The 19696-nt window shown below is 37.1% G+C and overlaps 1 protein-coding gene across 1 annotated transcript in view; it reads right to left on the reverse strand.

Annotated features, from left to right (window-relative positions):
- Positions 1 to 310: 310 nt before the first annotated feature.
- Positions 311 to 19696, reverse strand: part of LOC104308718 (cadherin-19) — a 69635-nt gene continuing 50249 nt past the window's right edge. The window contains exons 9-12 of the mRNA XM_009909935.2: positions 13060 to 13181; positions 6182 to 6299; positions 2985 to 3236; positions 311 to 1782 (exon numbers count right to left, since the gene is read on the reverse strand). Of these exons, the coding sequence (XP_009908237.2) occupies positions 1292 to 1782; positions 2985 to 3236; positions 6182 to 6299; positions 13060 to 13181 (983 nt within the window). The 3' untranslated portion in view covers positions 311 to 1291. The remainder of the gene's footprint in view (positions 1783 to 2984; positions 3237 to 6181; positions 6300 to 13059; positions 13182 to 19696) is intronic.

Here is a 19696-nt window from a genome sequence, read left to right on the forward strand (position 1 = left end):
TCCTGATGCCAGCTTTTAGCTGTGGATTACCCGAGATAATTTCTGCAAAATAAGGAGCTGATTGAAGAGAGGTGAATAAAACCCAGGTAGGTTGCTTTTTTGAGGCAGACCATTTTGAACATGTATGATGACCTTCAGATGCTAGAAGAAGTGTGGCTGGGTGGTTGTACAAATAAGAGTAAAGAATTTCATGGAAGCAGCTTTATGTTCATTATGGTATGTTTGGGAAAAATACAGTGGGAAATTAATTTTGAAGTATGTCTTGAGTCTCACAGAATGATTCAGGATCATTTTCAAAAGTGGATGAGCATTAAGACATTTTATTATTTTATTATCTAATGTTATACATAAAGTTTTAAAGCCATCATCTTAGCATTTTAAAGATTCTTAACATTGTTCTAATAAAACTGACTAGTGCAGATAATTTTATATTGCATAATAAAATGAAAAAAAAAGGAATCTCTGCTGGTAAATCACTCATCCTTTAAACTCTTAATAAAAGGAAAAATGCCTATATTTGGATAGCATTTCGTTCTAAGTACAGTAACAGATAATGTGGTCGATTGCAGTATTTATGTTTCATATTGATTCTAACTTTTTTCCCTATCTTATTTGCTAAATTAAATATTGGTTTGTACATTTTTCCAATAACTCCATTTAAAACTAAAATGGCATCAAATTCTTGCTGATCTTGTAATAGGATTTTATTTTTACACTGATAGGAAAAGGTAATATAGTTTTATCATCCTAAGAACAATAAATAGAGGATTCTGTGAGCACTTCTGAGAATTGTATTAGAATGTCTAGGGTCTACTTTTTCACACAAGTGTATTTATATAATGAGACATTATACAAATATGCATGTTTAACTTTGGTTAATGAATACATTTAACTGCCACAGCAAAAGTCTGGTTTAACTTTGGAAATTGTTTAAAGCTTATAGATGACAGAATATTTATTATATCCATTTATGGCTTATATTCCTTTCATACTTGCAGGACCCGGGTTTTTAGGATCCAGGAGTGTGCCTAGATATACAAAGCAGCAGAGTTTGCATTTGGACACCTAAATAGCCACGAGATTTTCAAATGAGTCTCTCCATCCCCTCACCTTATGACATATCTGGTGTGATTCTTCCAAAGATCTTTACATCCAAGACTGTCCAGAAAAAAAATCCAAACTTGGCCTTTTATTTTTCATGCTTAAGTGTGGGATGATGTCCTTTTTAAAAATCCATAGTTGTTTCTGGTGGCTGAGATTTAGGAAAATAAAACAAGAAGTCAAAGGGTAACTAATCCCCCACACTTCTACAGGAAGTGTACATGCCTGCAAGCTGTTTGAAGTGAGGTCCCCAGTCTGTAAGATACTCATAACTCTGATCCATGTCTGACAGATTTGAACCTAAAGAGCTGAGGGAGCCTGCCAAAGAGCCAGTCCCCTCAAATGCATAGGTCTGAAGTGAGTCATATGGAGGAACACTAGGATCTGTATTTGCTTCTTCAAGCTTTTCTGAAATGAATTGCCTGAAGATTGCACTATCAGGGCCAACCTGCAGAGACTGTCGGTAGAGGCTGTGGATTTCTGTGGTGACCTTCTTCCGAGGTTTGTGCATTCGCATGACAGTGCGGGTCCTCAGAGCTGAAATATCAAAGGCTTCTGTGTCCTCCTCACCACCTCCTTCATCGTCATACCTGACAATGTTCTCTCTAAACTCTTCTATTTTCTCTGAGAAGGGAGACTTCTTCCTCTGCTGCCTTATGGCTGCAATTGCCAAAAAGAACACTGACACACACACACACACAAAAGAGAAAAAATAAAGAGAGCCAGACACTTAGAATGTGCTTGGAAAGACTTAAAAAAGTTAACATTTCTTAAAATCAATGCTGTTGCAAGCTGTAGCTACCTTCACAAATTTATGGAGCTGTAAGTTTTATGGATTTGATGGTTTTGAGATGAACAGGGTATGTGGTGGAAAAATGGCCACAAAGGGACTTATAAAAGAAATGAATGAAACAGGGCATCTCTTTTGGTAGATGTGAGTTTGAAATTGGTGGAAACACAGGTTACACTGTTTTTAAAGTGTTTTGGTTTATCACCTAATATATCAATTTCACATTCTGAATTTAAATCTCGATTTCTCACTCTCTTTCACCTCATCACCCCAGGAAAACCAAGTGAAAATATGAGGCAATGACAGTGATACCTTCCTCACCTGGCTGAATTATTCAGTTCCCCTAGACTATGAAGATTGTGGTTCATTTATTTCTGCTGTGCTGGAAATTTGAAGACTATGACTTATCACTGCATTTCGAACTACCAAGTCTTATGAATGAGAGCAACTTGTTCCTCCCATATATGAAAGCTTTTCTAAGTTTTGTTTTCAACTATTTTAAAAAAAAATCTTACCTCATTTCTTTTTTAGCTGAATGATCCCTTTGAAATAGCCTCAGCCTTTCACAGAGATTAATGATTTCAGCTTTTTTTCCCTAAATTTTAGTGCAGTTCTATTGAATAAATAAGTATTTTATGGACTGTGATTTTTTACACAGGACAAAACATGATGCAACTACCAACAATGAGAGAGTTTAAACTCACTTGGGGATATGTGACCTGAAGGAGTTATTTAATTCTACATATTTACTCTGTACTGTTTCATTTGATTGGTCTGATTTTAAGTTCTGTGTGCCACCAGTGCATAATACTTTGCAGAGACAGTTACAACTCCTGTGTATTTAAAACACTGAGACCTGTTTTTCACATTTTCAAGCCCCTGAATGTAATCAACATTAATTTGGTGTCCCATGAGAGGAAAATGAAGGTGTTAGAAGAGAACAGATTAGAAATGGAACATTTGTTTTGCCTTGCTGCATTATTTTTTTCTCAGTAGCACAGTACTTGCAGGCTTACAGTCAAGGGAAAACATTTATTTCTTAATGGAGCCTACTGTAAAAGGAAACAAAATAACTTGTCTTACTTGTACTTACCTAGGAGTATTAGTATGCAAGCCAAAACAGCAACTAGAGCTTCTGTGCTGAGACCCATGGCATACATAAAAGCTCTGTATCGACAGTACAAGATGTTAACTTCAGTGTCACAGTCACAGACGGTGACAGTAAGAGTATTTGTGCTTGTCAGTGGTGGGGTTCCATTATCCAGGATTATGATTGGCAAGTAGAAAGAAAACTCCTCTTGCCTGTTGAAGCCACTTTTTGCTGTGAAAATTCCAGCTGTGTTATCTGGAAGACAAATTATTATGCATGATAATGCAGTTGTCACTTTTTAAGGAACAACAGTAAAGCTCCAGTGGAATCTGACCTATTTTGAAACAATGGCACTGTGCAAAGCCACATACCATAGCAATTAAAAAGTGGTGGGTTGTTTTTTTTTGGGGGTGTGTGTGTCAGTTATGAATACTTGTTGGTTTTTTTTTTTAAATATATATTCCAGGAGACATAATAAAATTTGACATAGGAGTTCTCTTTTTAATGTTCAGAGCTAAAAATCCCCCCACCGTGTTCTGTATCTGACACCTGCTCAGCCTAACTAATTGGTTTATAAAACAGTTCCATGTAACCAGCTGCTATCAATCCAGCGGTTCACAGATGAAATATAGACAGTTTACCAATCAAAAGGCTTCAAAAGTGTATCTGGCAGCACACACAGAAAGCAGGTGGCAAGGGAGAGAAGAAAAAAGTGAAGAAAAAGTCCACTAAAATAATCTTTTATTTCTTTCAGTGATTCAAAAAAATAAAGAGATGGCTCATATCCTGCTATCTAAATTAGGGAAAAGTTGCTAATGGCTCTCCCTTTGCTTTGTACCTAACTACCAGAGTTCAGAAATCACTTCCAGTAAGCATCTTAAAGTTCAGTTCCAGCTGCATATCAACTAATTCAAATCTTACCTTGCCACACTCACACAAAATAACTGCCCTGTCTAAATCTGTATGTAATGGAAAGAAGAAACATCTATAAATGTTTACATGTCAGTAATTTTTTGTCATAGCAGGGTGAATTACTGTTTATTGTGAATTACTGTGAAAAAATAGTGCTTCTACTATTGTCTGGATGATAAATCTACCCAAACAGTCTACTGAGGTTAATTCATTGACATTTAGCATCTTCCAGTTTCTGTCAGAATTCAGAAGATAACTCTGAAATAAAATGTGCCAGATTTGCTTTTGCCTAGGACTACCTGAATTCTACCAACTACTTAAACATAAGGAACTTCTTTAATTTGAGGGTGAAGGAGCGTTGGACCAGGTTGTCCAGGAAGGCTGTGGAGTCTCCTCTGGAGAATTTCAAAACCCTCCTGGATGTGATCCTGTGCAACCTGATCTACATGTACTTGATCTAGCAGAGAGATTGTACTAGCTGACCCCCAAAAGTCCCTTACAATGCTTACCATTCTGTGTGATTCCCTGCAAAGCAGTGGACTTAACCCTGTTCATGCTGCTTCTTATAATTTCTGCATTTGATATAGAGGCAGATATTTTATTTTTTTTACAGGTTTAGTGTGTTAGAAACTCTTCATTATCACTTTTCTTTGATTTTTACCATTCTGTGATTCTGTGAACCCCTGAGTACTGACCCTCACATGTTATAAAAGGTGAGTTGGTTTTATTCCCCATCATTAGCCACCAAAAGGAATAGAATCTGTTGCTTTGTGCACAGACTTACTGCAGGATAATCAAAGGTGAGAAAGGCTCATGGCTTGTACACAGTTAGAACTTAATGTCATAAGCTATGTTCTCTGGGCACTGAGTGAGAGGTTAATGAAGCTGGGAGTTGAAACATATTAATACATTAATTTTGAAAATATTGAGAGAGGTAGTTTGCCTTTTAATGCAGTCTGAACTTCCCTAAACTTATTTCTATTGATTTATCCACCTAGCCATAATATTTAAATAATTAGCAAAAGTCAATAAGAGCAATGTGTGCTTTAGCTGAGTCTGAAGAAGCTCTTTTTGTAGTCTCAGCAGACTGACTCTAAGTGGTCATTCTCCCTGCACTTCCATCAAGTACTGCACTTCACCTGAGTTCAGTTTTGTTTGACATCTCTCTAAATCACTCTTTCCAAGAGTCTCAATCAACATTAGTTCTGAATAAGAGTAAAATACATATGGAATGCATTATATAATGTCAACATTTACCAGCATATGCGCTTTAAAACGTATTAGGAAAAAAATATTATACTTGTATTTATCAGCACTTATAATTTTTATCTTGCTGAAATGATCATTTTACTGCCACTTTACTATGCTCTGGTGAGACCTCACCTGGAGTACTGTGTACACATCTGAAGCCCTCAATATAGGAAGGACGCAGATCTGATGGAGAGAGTCCAGAGGAGGGCTACAAGAATGATCAAGGGGTTGGAGCACCTCTGCTACAAGGACAGGCTGAGGGAGCTGGAGAAGAGAAGGCTCCAGGGAGACCTGATAGTGGCCTTCCAGTACCTGAAGAGGGCCTACAGGAAGCATGGGGAGAGTCTGGGTGCAGGGAGAGCATGGGTGAGGGGCAGTGGCTTTAAGCTGGAGAAGAGCAGATTTAGATTGGATGTTAGAAACAAGTTCTTTACCACGTGGGTAGTGGAACACTACAACAAGTTGCCCAGGGAGGTGGTTGAGGCTGCTTCCCTGGAAATATGCAAGATGAGGCTCAACAGGGCTCTGAGCAACCTGATTTAGTTGAGGATGCCCCTGCTGACTGTGGGGCAGTTGGACTAGACGACCTTTGGAGATCCCTTCCAGTGTGGACCATTCTATGATTCTATGATGATGTAACAGACTTGTATAACAGCAATATTCTGTTTCTGGCTATCTTGTTTCTTTGACAATTAGATAATTTTTAACATGAAAGTTGGACTTTCCCACCATATCCTACAGTAAGAAAATATGGTTTAGTGAATAATAGTGTTTTTTTTCATAGTAGTGCAATTTTCATCTAACCATTTTTTATTTCCTCGAAATAAAACCATCTTGTGTTATGTTCCTTGGCAAAAAAAAAAAAAAAAAGGAAAAAGAAACTGTTTATTATAACTAAATTATTGTTTTGAAATGCACCTGATGACATATTCACATCCTATAACAATATCTAAGTGGAAATATTTATATAATTGCTGATGGGAGGAGTATGCATTATTTATTAGGAAGGTCTTAAAGATCTACATGAATAGCACCACCTTGATTATCTTTGACAGTGAAACTCGAGTTGTTTGTGGCTTCCTGAGCCAATGAGAAGTAAAAATGGTGACCTTCTGTTGAGTCATCTTTATCCACCGCACTGATGCTTTGAATGAGCTGGGGAAAATACAGAAAAACAGAATTATTGAAGAATAAAAGTATTTGCTTGACCTTTAAAACAATAAAAGGACATATCAAGCATGTTAAACTGTTGATGCTAGAGATGTGATCCGTGAATACGTATTGAGTGCATATCATGCAGTCACAAATAAATATATACCTCCCATACTCAACCAGTCTCTTTGAGACATATTTTGCAAACATTCTGCTCTGGGTTTTCATCTGTTTCAGAGAGAATGATATAAAAATCTTAAGAAAATGTAAAAGGTTTTCTGGATCAAAAGACAAGGGGCAAATGAAATTTCCATAAATGAGAAAAGTAGTTGTAGATATAGTGGTTTGTCCTCTTTTTATTTTTTTTTTTTCCAAGGTGGAAAGTACATCATTCTACATTTGAACAAATCCCTCTATATAAAACCCACTCCCCTCCAACACACACACACACGTTGACATCATTCAACAGGTATATTGTAGCTCTAGTAAGTGAGATATAGTGACAAGCTCATGTGCTGAATTCTTGATTCTAGTTGCTCAGTCTAGAGAGGAGAAGGCTCCGAGAAGACTTTATTGTGGCCTTCCAGTATCTTCAGGGGGCCTACAAAATGCTAGTGAGGGGCTTTTTTATGATGTCAGGCAGTGATAAGACTAGGGAAAATGGAGCAAAACTAGAAGTGCGGAGATTCAGATTGGATGTGAGGAAGAAGTTCATCACCATGAAGCTGGTGAGACACTGGAATAAGTTGTCCAGGGAGATGGTAGAAGTCCCATCCCTGGAAGTTTTTGAGGCCATGCTGGATGTGTCTCTGAGCAACCTGATGTAATGTGAGGTGTCCCTGCCCTTGGCAGGGGGGGTTGGAACTAGATGATCCTTGAGGTCACATTTTCCTGACAGGATTTTGCTATACCTCTGAAAAAAAATTAAAAAAAAAAAAAAAAAAAAAAAAAAGCAAACAAACAACTCTGCTGGCCTCTACTTATGATTTGGTAGCAAAATCTCTATGGTCACAGCTGAGAAAAGGCATCTGTCTCTGTACAAGTCAGGGTCTACCAAGCTAGAATGAATATGCAGAGTAATGTTAGTTACCTACAAAAACATCATAGCAGCATGTAGGGTTTGGGGTTTTGTCTCTCTCTCTCTCTCTTTCTCTCTTTCTCTCTTTCTCTCTCTCTTTCTCTTTCTCTTTCTTTCTCTTCTTTTTATTTTATTTTCCTTTTTCTTTTCCTTTTTCTTTTTCTCTTTCTTTCTTTTCCTCCCTTCCTCCTTTCCTTCCTCTCTTCCTTAAATTTTTGTAGGTGGGGTTTTTTGTGTGTTTTTTAATGTGGCTTTTTTTTTTTAATTATTATTAAGCCCAAACACATTAACTATATATGTGATTTTTATACTTCCACTTCTCATACTTTTTATACTTCCACTTCCACTTCTCAATTTATTGCACTCACAAACTGGATAGTGTTTTGTTATTTTATTATTAACTTCTGTTACTTTACACATAGAATGTATTTGCCCATATAAATGTTATCTAGCAATACAATTCTGAGGAGTCCGTGTTGAGCTGAAAAAGAAAACCCTCACCTTCCCTTGTTTTGATCTGTACTGTCCTCTTCTATGCAAACCTAAGATTCCTGTGATTATTCTAGGCATATTCACATGCCTTTAAGGATTCACCCTAGAAGCAGGGGAATACTTGGAACATAAAGACTGAGAAAAACTTTCTTGTTTATTTCTTACTGCATCAGTTCTCTTCAGATTCAGCAAAACCCAGATGAGTCTATAAAATATTCAGATAGAAATAGGCAATTCTGATTCTGCTGACTCTAAAGGAAAATCACCCAGAGAGAAGGAAACTGGGGTGGGGGTTTTTTGTGTGGTATTTTTTGGTTGGTTGGTTGAGTTTTTTTCCTGGTTTCCTAGTCTTTTGTACATCTGACCTAGGAGATTCTAGCTTTTCACCAGGGAAACTGGCATCACTGACTGAGAAACTGCACTTACTGTTTGTGAGTCAAGGTTTAAAAAAACACCACATTTTTGTGTTCAAACAAAGAAAACAGAATGAATGGTGTGCTGCTTCTGCAAGGTGATAAGTGTTGTTGTATTGACTAGACTGAAATTTAATTGCTGTAAAATTTCTTATTTCAAGTCTCATTAATCTAGATGCTTCAATAATCCAGCAGTCCATTTGAAAATGTTCATTTCTTTGAAACTGAGATTAATTCACCTGATTTTTATTGAAAAACTGATTTAAGTGCATGGTAGGTGGGCCTCATTTACTGTTTCTTCCCAAGAAAATGGAGGTCACTGCTGGTAACAGCAGGAGTTCTTTTGATCAAAAGTCACAAAAAGGTGTATGTTGGTGTTCTCAGCTTCCCCATCCATCTGATTCATATGCACTTTCAACTACTAAATACCATCTGTGAGGGAGTTTAAGTTAATGGTAATACCTCTGATTTATCATTTTGTATAGAAGGGAATTTCTGTAAACTGTTCTTAGTAGAATGTTTATCTCAGTGTTTATTTGTCTTGCAAATAGTAAGCTATGACGTATGGAGTAGTCGACTGCCTGGTGCTTTAGATTAATTAAAAAATTATTAGATTCACTGAAAAATTATTTCCTCAACCCCAAGTAATCTCATTGAATTAGAATTTTGAAGATGTCCAGAAGAAAGAAGAAATCTTATCTGCTATATTCCTTTCTGCTTCTAAGGGATTTCTCTCCACCAAATTCAGCTTAAGGTATAGACTCTCCATCTGAACAACCATCAGCACTATTAATTTTGATGTTACAGTACTCTGTATGTATGATCTAAAGTCCTCTATGCATGTGCCTATACCCAACTATAGCAAGATAGAAATAGGAACAGATTTGCCTTTTTCTTTCTTTCCCTGCTCCCCCTTCTTTCTTTTTCTTTTTTCTTTTTTTTTTTCTTCCTTTCCCTTCCTTTTTTCTCTTTATTCTTTTGTGATTTTTCTCTTTTTCTCTTTTTATTTTTCTCTTTTTTAAATTTCTGCTTTATTTTCTTTCATTTTGTTTTTCACCAAGCACCCTTCAGTAGGAACTCTGATGTGTTTTATGGCATGAGAGAGATCTGATCACCCATCTGTTTGGGGAGTACAGAACTGGGTACAGAACTGGCCGAGGTCTTAAAACTAATAGAACTTTCTTCATTGTTCAGTAATGTTGTATGACCATAGTCCTTTGTCCTATTACAGGGCACAAGAGATCAGAGGCTGTCCCTTTCTTCCTGACCTCCAGCCCCCAGATATTTATAGACGTTTATTAGATCCTCTCAGTCTTCTCCTCTCCAGACTAGAAAGCCCCAGGTGTCTCAGCCTTTCCTCATAACATAGAGCTTCAGTCCCTGAATCACCCTTGTAGCCCTCCCTTGGACTCTCTCAAGTAGATCTCTGTCCCTCTTAAACTGGAGAGCCCTGAACTGGACGCAATATTCCAACACAACAGCTTTCATCTTTGAGTACTTTTGAAATTAATGCATTTACTACTGGTAGTGCAGTGACAGCAGGTTTTCAGTGTACAATCTTTAGTTGTGGTTAGTATACAGCTGACTCGGATTATAGCAGAGTACAGCACTATAATACAAAATGGATAGTGAAAAATCCACTCAAAACATCTAATAAATATGATGAATTGATACAGAATGATACCAAAACCTACCTATCTTCATTACTTCCAATTTTATTGTCAAATTTCAAATTATAGTTCCATAGACAAATATATAATGGTTTTGTTTGAATGTCTGTCAGAGGCTAAGCTAAATATGTCTGTAACCCTCACAAAACCACTATACAGGAACATGAAGGTCAGCACTCATTGAACAAAAGCAGACAAACAACTTTTTTTATAATCTTTTTTGAAAAGAAAATATAAAAACAAGTATTTTGCTCTACGTTGGAGTGACCATCAACTGCTTCTGAGTTTGCATGATTAGAACAATTAGTTTCATTCATCACATGCTTCACATTATTTAACATAGCCTAGTATATTCCAAGGCTATAAAAACCAGTTTCTTTGCCACATGATTCTGCATTGTTTTATTGTAAAACAAGAAGACATCAAGAAAAAGAAACCCAAAAATCCCAGTATTTTTTTGACAGTATCTTTCCCTCTGCAGTATTTTCCCTTCTATTCCCCCAAACACCATAAGATGGAGGTTCTAAATAGAGTATTTCACAAACTGGACACAATTCAGCTGAGAACAGGGAAGCAACTAAGTTCCAGAGCTACAGAACATCTCAGAATATCATCTCCACCTAGATGGGTAGAGATTTCTGTGTGAGAAACAGAAATGTTATGGAATATCTATACTTACTTTGATCTCAGCTCATAATCTCAGCAGATTCCTGTACTGATTGCAGAAAGGTGGCTAAGATAAAAGGGTATGTAGCGTCCTGATTAAGCCCTTCAGCTATTTAAACTGATTCTTCTGAAATGTAAATTGTATTATTCAGTGGACAACCAGAACGGCTCTGAAACAATGTTTAAACTTCTTGTATTTTTTTTTTCTTTTCTCTGAGTAAGAAGTGAAAAACAAAACAAAACAAGCAAGCATAATATCATGGGAGGAGATATATTAGCTATCAATTCTATTTAAGATCATAAATATTGAATGAAATATTATGAATTTTGTCTTATAATTATGCACTTTAGCAGCAATTTCCTGCTGCGCTTCTTAAGATGTTCTGTTAATGAGAAAACAATTTATTTAAGATTAGTGTCATGGTGTCCAAAGTCTAACCTAAGAATGTTTTTGAGTCTCAAAAATCTATAGCAATGAAAAACAAAACAAACCAACTGAAAAAAAAAAAAAAAAAAAAAGCAAAATCCAAAGTAACATTTTGCTTTTCTGTAAAAAGGTAAAAAAAAAACAAATTCCTGTCTATTCGTCATTCAGGTATCAGAATATTAAACAGGAACAATTCTGTATCTCGTGTTCAAAACATTTATTTTTGTACATCATTACCCTTCTTTACGGCACCACTTTCTCCAGTGATCCTCAAAACATGTAAACTGAAATTGTTATTGAAAAGTAGCCATTAATGGGCTAGAATACAGATGTTATTTATCAGTAAGCAACTCTGTAATGATAAAAACCTTGAGAAATAAATCACCTAGTTTTTGTGTTGGTTTTTTTTTTTTTTATTGAAAGAAAGTCCAAGACATGGATTACAAATATCCGCTTTATATAAGCTTTCATGGTGTCTTGAAGTCAAGAAACATAAAGTGGTATTTGCTTCATTGTCTTTACTTTAACCTGTCAATGAGTTACCCAAAGACCAAAAGAAATGGCTTGCTCCAAGTAGCTCTGAAGTGGGGGTAGCTTTTGCAGAGTGGAAAACTACCAAATGCAGAACAAACCAACCAACTGACAACAGAGAAATAAATAAATGGATGTGAAAAACTGTAAAGAAATTGCTTTTGCTACAAGGAAAGCTTTATTTAACTGCAGACTAATCAAAGTCCAAGTAAAGAAAGCTGATGTAAAAAGTAAGGCTTTGCTATCCAGAAATCAAAACATAACACAATGCTTTCATGGAACCATCACAAACATCCAAAAGGTTTAATTTGTATGTCCAAAGAATTCTTTAAAGTGGTAAACAAAATAGGATTTTTCTATCTGTACCTCTATTTATTTATCTTTTGCAATTTTTTAAAATTTTGTTTTAGCATTGAATATCCTTGGGGGTTTTTGGCAATTTTCTTTAAGACTCCTGTATGGAGTCCAGCTGAACACTTATTGAACAAACTTAGGGCTTATGCTGTAGAACAGGATCAGTTGGAAAAGAAAAATTAAAATAAAATAATTAAAAAACACAATTAAAAATAAAATAAACACACACAAAAGTAAGGCTGTGGAGAAAAGTGGGTGTAGAGAAATGGAGAGTCAGCAGTATCCCTGGGAGTTTAGGGCAGCTGACTGATATTTGCCTGGGGAGTAAGAAGATGAACAAATATCTCCAGGGAAGGATGCTTAATAGGGCAATCTCACAAGCTGCCAGGTAGAGAAGGTGTTGCAATGGCTGTGACTTAAAGTTCTTCAGATTTCCACTGAACTGCACAGCATTTGAATTCAGAACACAATAAATGAGTCCTAACATAAGAACACAATGGATCTGTTTTGAGTCTGGTCTAGGTCTGGTTCCCCCAGAGTGTGTCATGCTGTTGCAGCAAATACTAGGCCTAGTTTAAACTTCTGTGACATGAACATGAATCAAATCCCTGGTCTATGCTCTGCTTTTGGGGTTGTTTTTCTTTTTTTGTTTGTTTTGGGGTGGTGGTTTGTTGTTGCTGGTTTTGTTTCATTTTTTAGTTGGTAGGTCATTTGGTTTGGTTTGGGTTTTTTGGGTGGTTGGTTTGGGGTTTTTTTGTTTGTTTGGAGATTTGGTTGGTTGGCTGGGTTTTGCTTGTTTGTTTGTTTGTTTGTTTTGTTTTTCCAGAAGTTTCTGACTATATTTCTTTATTACTTTTTTGGTAGACAAACAAGGGTTCTGGGCAACCAGATCTAGTTGAGGATGCCTCTGCTGACTTCAAGGGGACGTTGGACTAGATGACCTTCAGAGGTCCCTTCCAACCCAGACCATTCTAAGATTCTAAGTAGATGAATCAATTTTGTTTTAAAGGAACAATACACATCAGTCTGTACCAACACTAATGATAATAACTGATATTACCAGAAATAGAAACACCTCAGACTAAATCTTCATAGTGCTGAGAAAAATTATAGCTTACTCCTTCACACTTACCTTTCCAGAAACTGCATTTTCACAAACAAATGTTTCATAATATTTAGGGAATTCTGGTGCATGATCATTAACATCCAGAACTTGGATATACACATTTGCTTCTGAAATTTTTTCAGGATTTCCTAATGTTAGAAAAACAAAAATCAATCAAAAGTTGTAGTCTACTACATATTTTATACTGATGTGAACATTAGAAAATTTTACTTATAGTCTGAAAGGAAGAAAATAGCCACTAAGGTCTACAGATACATTCTATACTAAATCTTTTTTAGTCCATACACATAAAAAACTCCATACTTGTTTTTTCTCTGTCCAGAGGGAAAAATATACTCAGTTGTTTGTTTTTTTTTAATACTCTCATATTATGAAATTAGAGGCACAAATGAGGCCAAAATATCAACAGTGAGGCTATTTATTAACAGAATAAAGTGGACAGAACAGAAGAATGGGGGGGGGGGGGGGGGGGGGGGAAGAGAAAGAGAAGAGGGAGAGAGAAGAGGAAAGGAATTATATTACCACCACCCACTCCCCCACCCCCCATCCCCCAAGACAGTTTGGGTCTGTGGAGGAAGGGTGCTTCTGCCACTTTGGCTCGGAGATATCATCTTTGTTGGCTGTGCTGTCCGCTGGGGAAGGGAAGGGAGAGATCCCAAAGTCCAAGTCCTTCTCTGAGTAGCCTCTTCAGATCCATGAATTGCAGCAGGCGGAACTTAGGACATGGAGAGAGGGTTCCTCCTGGTCTGCTGCTTCCAGGCTACATGGTGATGTCTTTTCTCCTCCTGTCCTTTTCTCTCCTTGCATTTTCTTCTCCATTTTTCTTCTCCTGAGCAGTCATTACTCAGGTCTTTGATACAGTTCTTCAGTCATAGGTGGGTTTTTTTAGGTATGTGTCCTGGTGGTGAATTTATTGTCCTTTTTAGCATCCTCCCTTTCCAAGGTAGCTAATGGGTAGAGTTGATCTTGTCTACACACATTCCAGAGAGTTGTTATCCAGTGGCTGCTGCTCACCATTCCTTCCCTTGGCAGCTACTGTCTGGTCGAGGAGTAAAGATGATTTTATCTTTGTTGATTCACATCAAGAGAGACAAGATTCAGTCTCTTACAGGGGTGCATAAGGGACAAGTGTGTGAGCGCCTAGATTTGCCAGTGAGGATCAAGCATGGACTAGTTGGTGAGTTGGAGACCCGTGATGTCAATAAGATGATCTCGGATCTCGGCAGAGGTGCCAGGTGGACAAAAGGTCTGTGCAGGTACTGATGTGATCTGGAGGTGTGTGTGTGCTTGTGAATCTGGAGAGTGTCATGTATGTGTACCGGTACTAGTGACCTTCTATTCTTCCAGCCAAAGACGAAAGACTTGGCTGTCTATTTTTGTGGCTTATGCAAGTCCTGAGTTTAAGTACCACTGAAGGAAGCATCTTGTCTGTGACAGTCTGCATGACTGGCTGTGTCAGTATCTTCTACATGTGTCTCTGGGAAATATGCTCAGCTTACTATGGTTTGTGCCTGCAAACAGGAATGTATCAGCCTCATCCTTGAGTCTGGGCAGGAGCCTCAGCTCCCTTGGCACTGGTCTGGGCTCTGGTGACTGTTCAGTAAGGTCCTTGGCTGAAGCAGTTGGAGGAGCTGCTTGTGTATTCTTCTATCCCTTAACATAATGTATGCCACAATGATTGATCACAATCCTTTAAGAAATTCTGTTACTCTCTCTTCCTTAATACTTTGAAATGTGAAACTCTGAGGGAGAATTTCCTCAGAACTCACATGTTTTTAAAATATTTCTACCATTTCTAGATGTAGAGTAATTGCAGTGGAAACTGGAATCCTAGGCAAGATAGAAAACTGAGACTGAATTTGAAACAGCAGAGCTGTTCTATCTACTGGCTTCCAAACACATACTTCCAAAGAAGTCTGACTTTGCCCAGGTGTGTCTAAGGCATTGCTGCTGACAGGCTTGATAGATTGAGTTTATACTACTGTTCCAAATATTTTTTTTGCACAACAGGCTTAATTCTTAGGCATTTTGTACCCACAGAAGCTGCAGTGCTTTTGTTATACAAGTATATTTTATTCCTGTGTGTACCTAAAGCCACTTTATTACTGTGTCTTTGAATATAAAAGTTATGTCAGTATGGCTTATGCCTGTATGAAAAGGAAAATAAACTCTGCTAGTATAAGGCACTTTGTTTTCTACATTTATTTCATTTATGCAACTTTATTGCTATAACTACCTCAGACAATGAAAAAAACAGACCTAAATATACTAATTTCATGGTACAAAAGCAGTGTGTAGACTTGGCTGGGAAAAAAAAAAAACACAACAAAAACCAAACCCACAAACAACCCACACTATCTGTTTATGTAATAAAGATATTTGTAAGTATGCCACATGAAAACACGGGAAGGAAGATCTGCATGTACAGAAATCTGTAGAAACTGGCTGCTTATGGTTTGGACAGGTGCAGTCTTTGCTTGCTAAAAAAATTGCTGGATAGCTGGGCCCCAAGGGCTGTGGTAAATGGAGCTTAGTACAGTTAGTGACTGGACACAAGTGCTGCTTCCTAAAGCTCAGTATTGAGCTCTGTTCTCTTTAACATCTTTATCAACAATTTGGGCGAGGGACTTTAGTGCACTCTCAGACAGTGCTGAATTGGGTTGCAGTATTCACCTACTGGAGGGATCTGGGCAGGCTGGATTGATGAGTGGAAGACAGAATATGAGATTCAGTAGGGCTGAGTGCTGAGTCACAACAACCCCAAGTGATGCTACAGGCTTGGAGAAGAGGGGCTGGAAAGCTGCCCAGCAGAAAAGGACCTGGAGGTATTATTTGACAACCAGGTGAATATAAGCCAGCAGTGTGCCTCGACAGACAAGAAGCCCAACAGAATCCTGGCCTCTATCAGGAACAGTGTGACAAGCAGGATCAGGGAAGTGATTGCTACCTAGAACTTGTCACCTGGAATAATGTGTTCAGTCTTGGGCCCCTCACTACAAGAAGAATATTAAGGTGCTGGAGCATATCCAAAGAAGGACAATGAAGCTGGTGAAGGGTCCAGAGTACAAGTTTTATAAGGAATGGCTGAAGGAACTCGGGCTATTTTACCTGGAGAGAAGGAGAGCCAGGGAAGACCTTATCACTCTCTACAGTTATGTGGAAGGAGGTTGTAGTGAGATGGATGTCAGACTCTTTTCTCAAGTAACAAGTGATAGGACAAGAGGAAATGGGCTCATATTGTGCCAGCAGAGGTTAAAATTGACTATTAATAAAGATTTCTTCATTGAAAGGGTTGTTAAGCATTGGAATAGCCTGCCCAGGGAAATAGTGAAGGCTCCATTATTGGAGGTATTTCAAAGATATGTAGACAAGGTGCTCATAGTTTAGTGGCAGACATGGCAATGCTACATTTGCAGTTGAATCTGATGATCTTAAAGGTCTTTTCCAACCTAAACTTTTGAATGATTCTATCATTCCATATAGAACTCCTCTTAGAAACCCTTCACCCAGCAACATAATGAAATCCTCACTTCCATGGGCATGGATGTGAGAAATGTTTGCCTTTCCACCAATGTAATTTGTTACTCTAATAAGCAACAAGTTTCACTGCAACAGTAACATTCACATAAACTTGGACAAGTTGTTGAGTAAGGATGATATTGGAACATTTTTCCAGTGAATAAAATACTCTTAAAATATTCCAGGAATACTAAATATCTACTAACCCAATTATCTATCAATATCTCAGTCTGCTCTTTCTAAACCAGAAGTATTCCACTTACAAGATTATCCATTATAGTTAAAATATACCTCATGATGGATGCTAAGTGTCACTGCTTCTGACCTGTTCAGAAATCCATAGGGAATTTTCTTAAATTGCTCAAATGGATCTTTAAGAGAAAACAAAACAAAACAAAACAAAACTCCTTTTTGCTTCACTTTATACTGTATGGGTTTGGTTGGTTCTCACATTGTGGGTTTTTTTTAATGTATAATTCACTAGTTACTTGGAGCAAACGTTTGTTTTCTTGGATCTTATGGAATTTGTGCTGATAGCTTTGAGACTTTTGCCAAAGGAAATGGCAGCAAAAGCAACTACCACAGAGATAAAGGGCTTGATACTCAGCAGTTTCACATTGCTATTCCTTCTGTGAAATCATTAGAGTTGTGCTAATTTGCTAAAGTTTATGAACTGTCAGAGTCATTTCAAAATACTTCTTTTTTGGGATGGCATTTTTCTTGCTGAATCCCAACAGCCATTATGATACAATAGGCAATGATAAAGAGCTCAGCTTACTATTTTTTTTTTTTTGTAAACATAAAAAGCAGCACACATCCTTTTTTAGAAATAATACTGAAAATGTAGGACTTGCATAACCTCTTCAGTCAGAGTTAACTGTGTAGGGCATAGATTTGACGGGATCAGCATTAAAATGAAAACTTTGTAACACCTATTAGGGGGAGAGTAACTTTGGTGGCTTCAGTTGTATATACAGTGGCATGAGAAGGACCCAGCTGTCTTGGCCTATTCCTAAATTGCTTGTTCATAAGATTTGTTGTTACTATGTTGGCTTGAAAGCCTAAATTTTGCTTGCACAGTTAGATTTCACCCTAGGACTGCCCTTCACATCTGTTTTCTTTCACCAAATATTTTTATTTCTATTTATTTTTGGTCACGTTCTTGAGTCTACTTCCTTGCTAGATTTGGGTTGTTATTTTGTTGTTGTTTGTGATTCGTTTTGGTTTGTTTTTTTCCCCCCTCAGTATAGGGTGAATTGACAAGGAATGTCATTTAACAAGGAATATAATTTCTTGTGTTTCTTTTGGAAGATAACAGTATGGAAGTTGGCATTTTTATTTTTTTCTGAAATCCGTTACAGAGCCATTCCTGGAATCAGTGTCTGGTGAATGTTTAAGGTAGATTTTGGGTTAAGCAGAGTGACTTCTTTGATTGCAATTGCAGAAGATGTTAGGCAACACTTGTTTCGCAAGTGTTCTTTTCTTTGCACAGGAAAAGAGCTGTCAGAATTTGAACACAGCTATACTCATATTCTATATTGGCCTAGAAGATTTTTCAATGAGCAGAAAATATCTTTGTCATAATCTCCAAGAGAAAAATCAGAACTTGAAAGGCAAGGTCTGAGAGAATGGGATAACAATTGCAATAGACTGGATCAGTGTGAAGAATTAAGTTGATGTTTTGATTACTAGGGACCAAAATTAGTAACTTGCTTCTTTTGGAGTGCTGTGAAAAGAAAAGCAGTGACCATTTCTAGGGACAAAGTAGAAATTGCAGGGGATTAAAGAAAGCTTGTCATTATCATGAGCCAGTAAGAGCAAACTTGTAACAATAGTAACAAGAGTTATTGTAATAATTATAATTTAAAGTAGACAATTTTATTTACTTCCTAAAAGAAATTGACATGATTTTATTTTCTTTTTTTTTTTTTTATAATTATTATTTTTTAAGGACTAATGTAAAAAGGTAGAAATCTGTCAACAAAAGTATGTATGAGCAAAGTGATAATTAAATACTGAATGATCCATGACTGAAACCTCCAAAGAGCTATAAGTTCTGTAGTCATGTAGTAGGTCTAGAACCAGCTACAAAAAGATGTCTACAAGATCCACTGAGAAAATTGTGGTTATCTCCTGTGGGTAAATTTGCTTATGAGTGGTTGTGAACTTTTCCAGTAGGTATACAGAGAAATGAGGATCACAATAAGCTCAAGGCAGTCGCTATCACTTGGAATTTTTCTTGGCCATCTGTAGTTCAAGTAGATATTCCTCTTCTAAATTAAATAATTAGCACTCAGTCTTAATCTGACTCAGTAAATCAACGTTAAGTAAAGGAGGTGAGTTAAGGATTTATTGCCTTCATGCTTCGCTAGAATTATCTTTGTGCTTCAGCCTCATACTAGGTGGAAGCTGATTGCAACCAGCTAAAAACTGATCAAGGGAAACCTGATTTCTCTTGGCCTAGAACCAGTATAGGCATAAAGTGGAATAAGACTCAACAGATTTTAGGTTCTGCCTGCTTGTGCTTAAGTTGTTATGAATTAGGTCTACTTCTGGGTAGCTTTGGAACATCTCACCTCCATGGTATGAGGATAGAATGATCCATAACAAAGTCTGAAGCCTGTCATTTCAATACAGTCAAAAGGTTTGTGTCCTCTATGAATGCCAGGACCTCAATAGACCTCTAAGGATGTTGCTTCTGTGGTGTAGTTTCAGTATGTCTTAGCTGCAATGAGTATCTTGTGTGGATGGCATTTTGATTTGGTTTCAGTGGAGCCACAATGTTATCCCCCAAATGTCTCACACAGCATATGTTATGCCTACATTTCAAAGAATGAAATGCTACTGCTTCATAATATAAATTATTTCAGGTATGCTCAGACCATGGTGACCTAACTTCTATGCTTTTCAATAGAGTGTTATAGACAGTGACCATATCATCATTAAAGAAATAAAGAATGAAAATGTTGAGATAATAAGGGATCAGTTTCTCCATAATAACTTCAATTACTGTGAAAGACTCTCTTTCTTTTTCTGCAAGAGACACTTATTTGGTTTTAATATTTGGTTCTTCCTATTTCATTGTTTAACTAAACAGAAAACTCCAGACCAGGGTCATCCTTCT

Source organism: Dryobates pubescens, chromosome 9 (assembly GCF_014839835.1).
Source record: "Dryobates pubescens isolate bDryPub1 chromosome 9, bDryPub1.pri, whole genome shotgun sequence".
NCBI classification, from domain to species: domain Eukaryota; kingdom Metazoa; phylum Chordata; class Aves; order Piciformes; family Picidae; genus Dryobates; species Dryobates pubescens.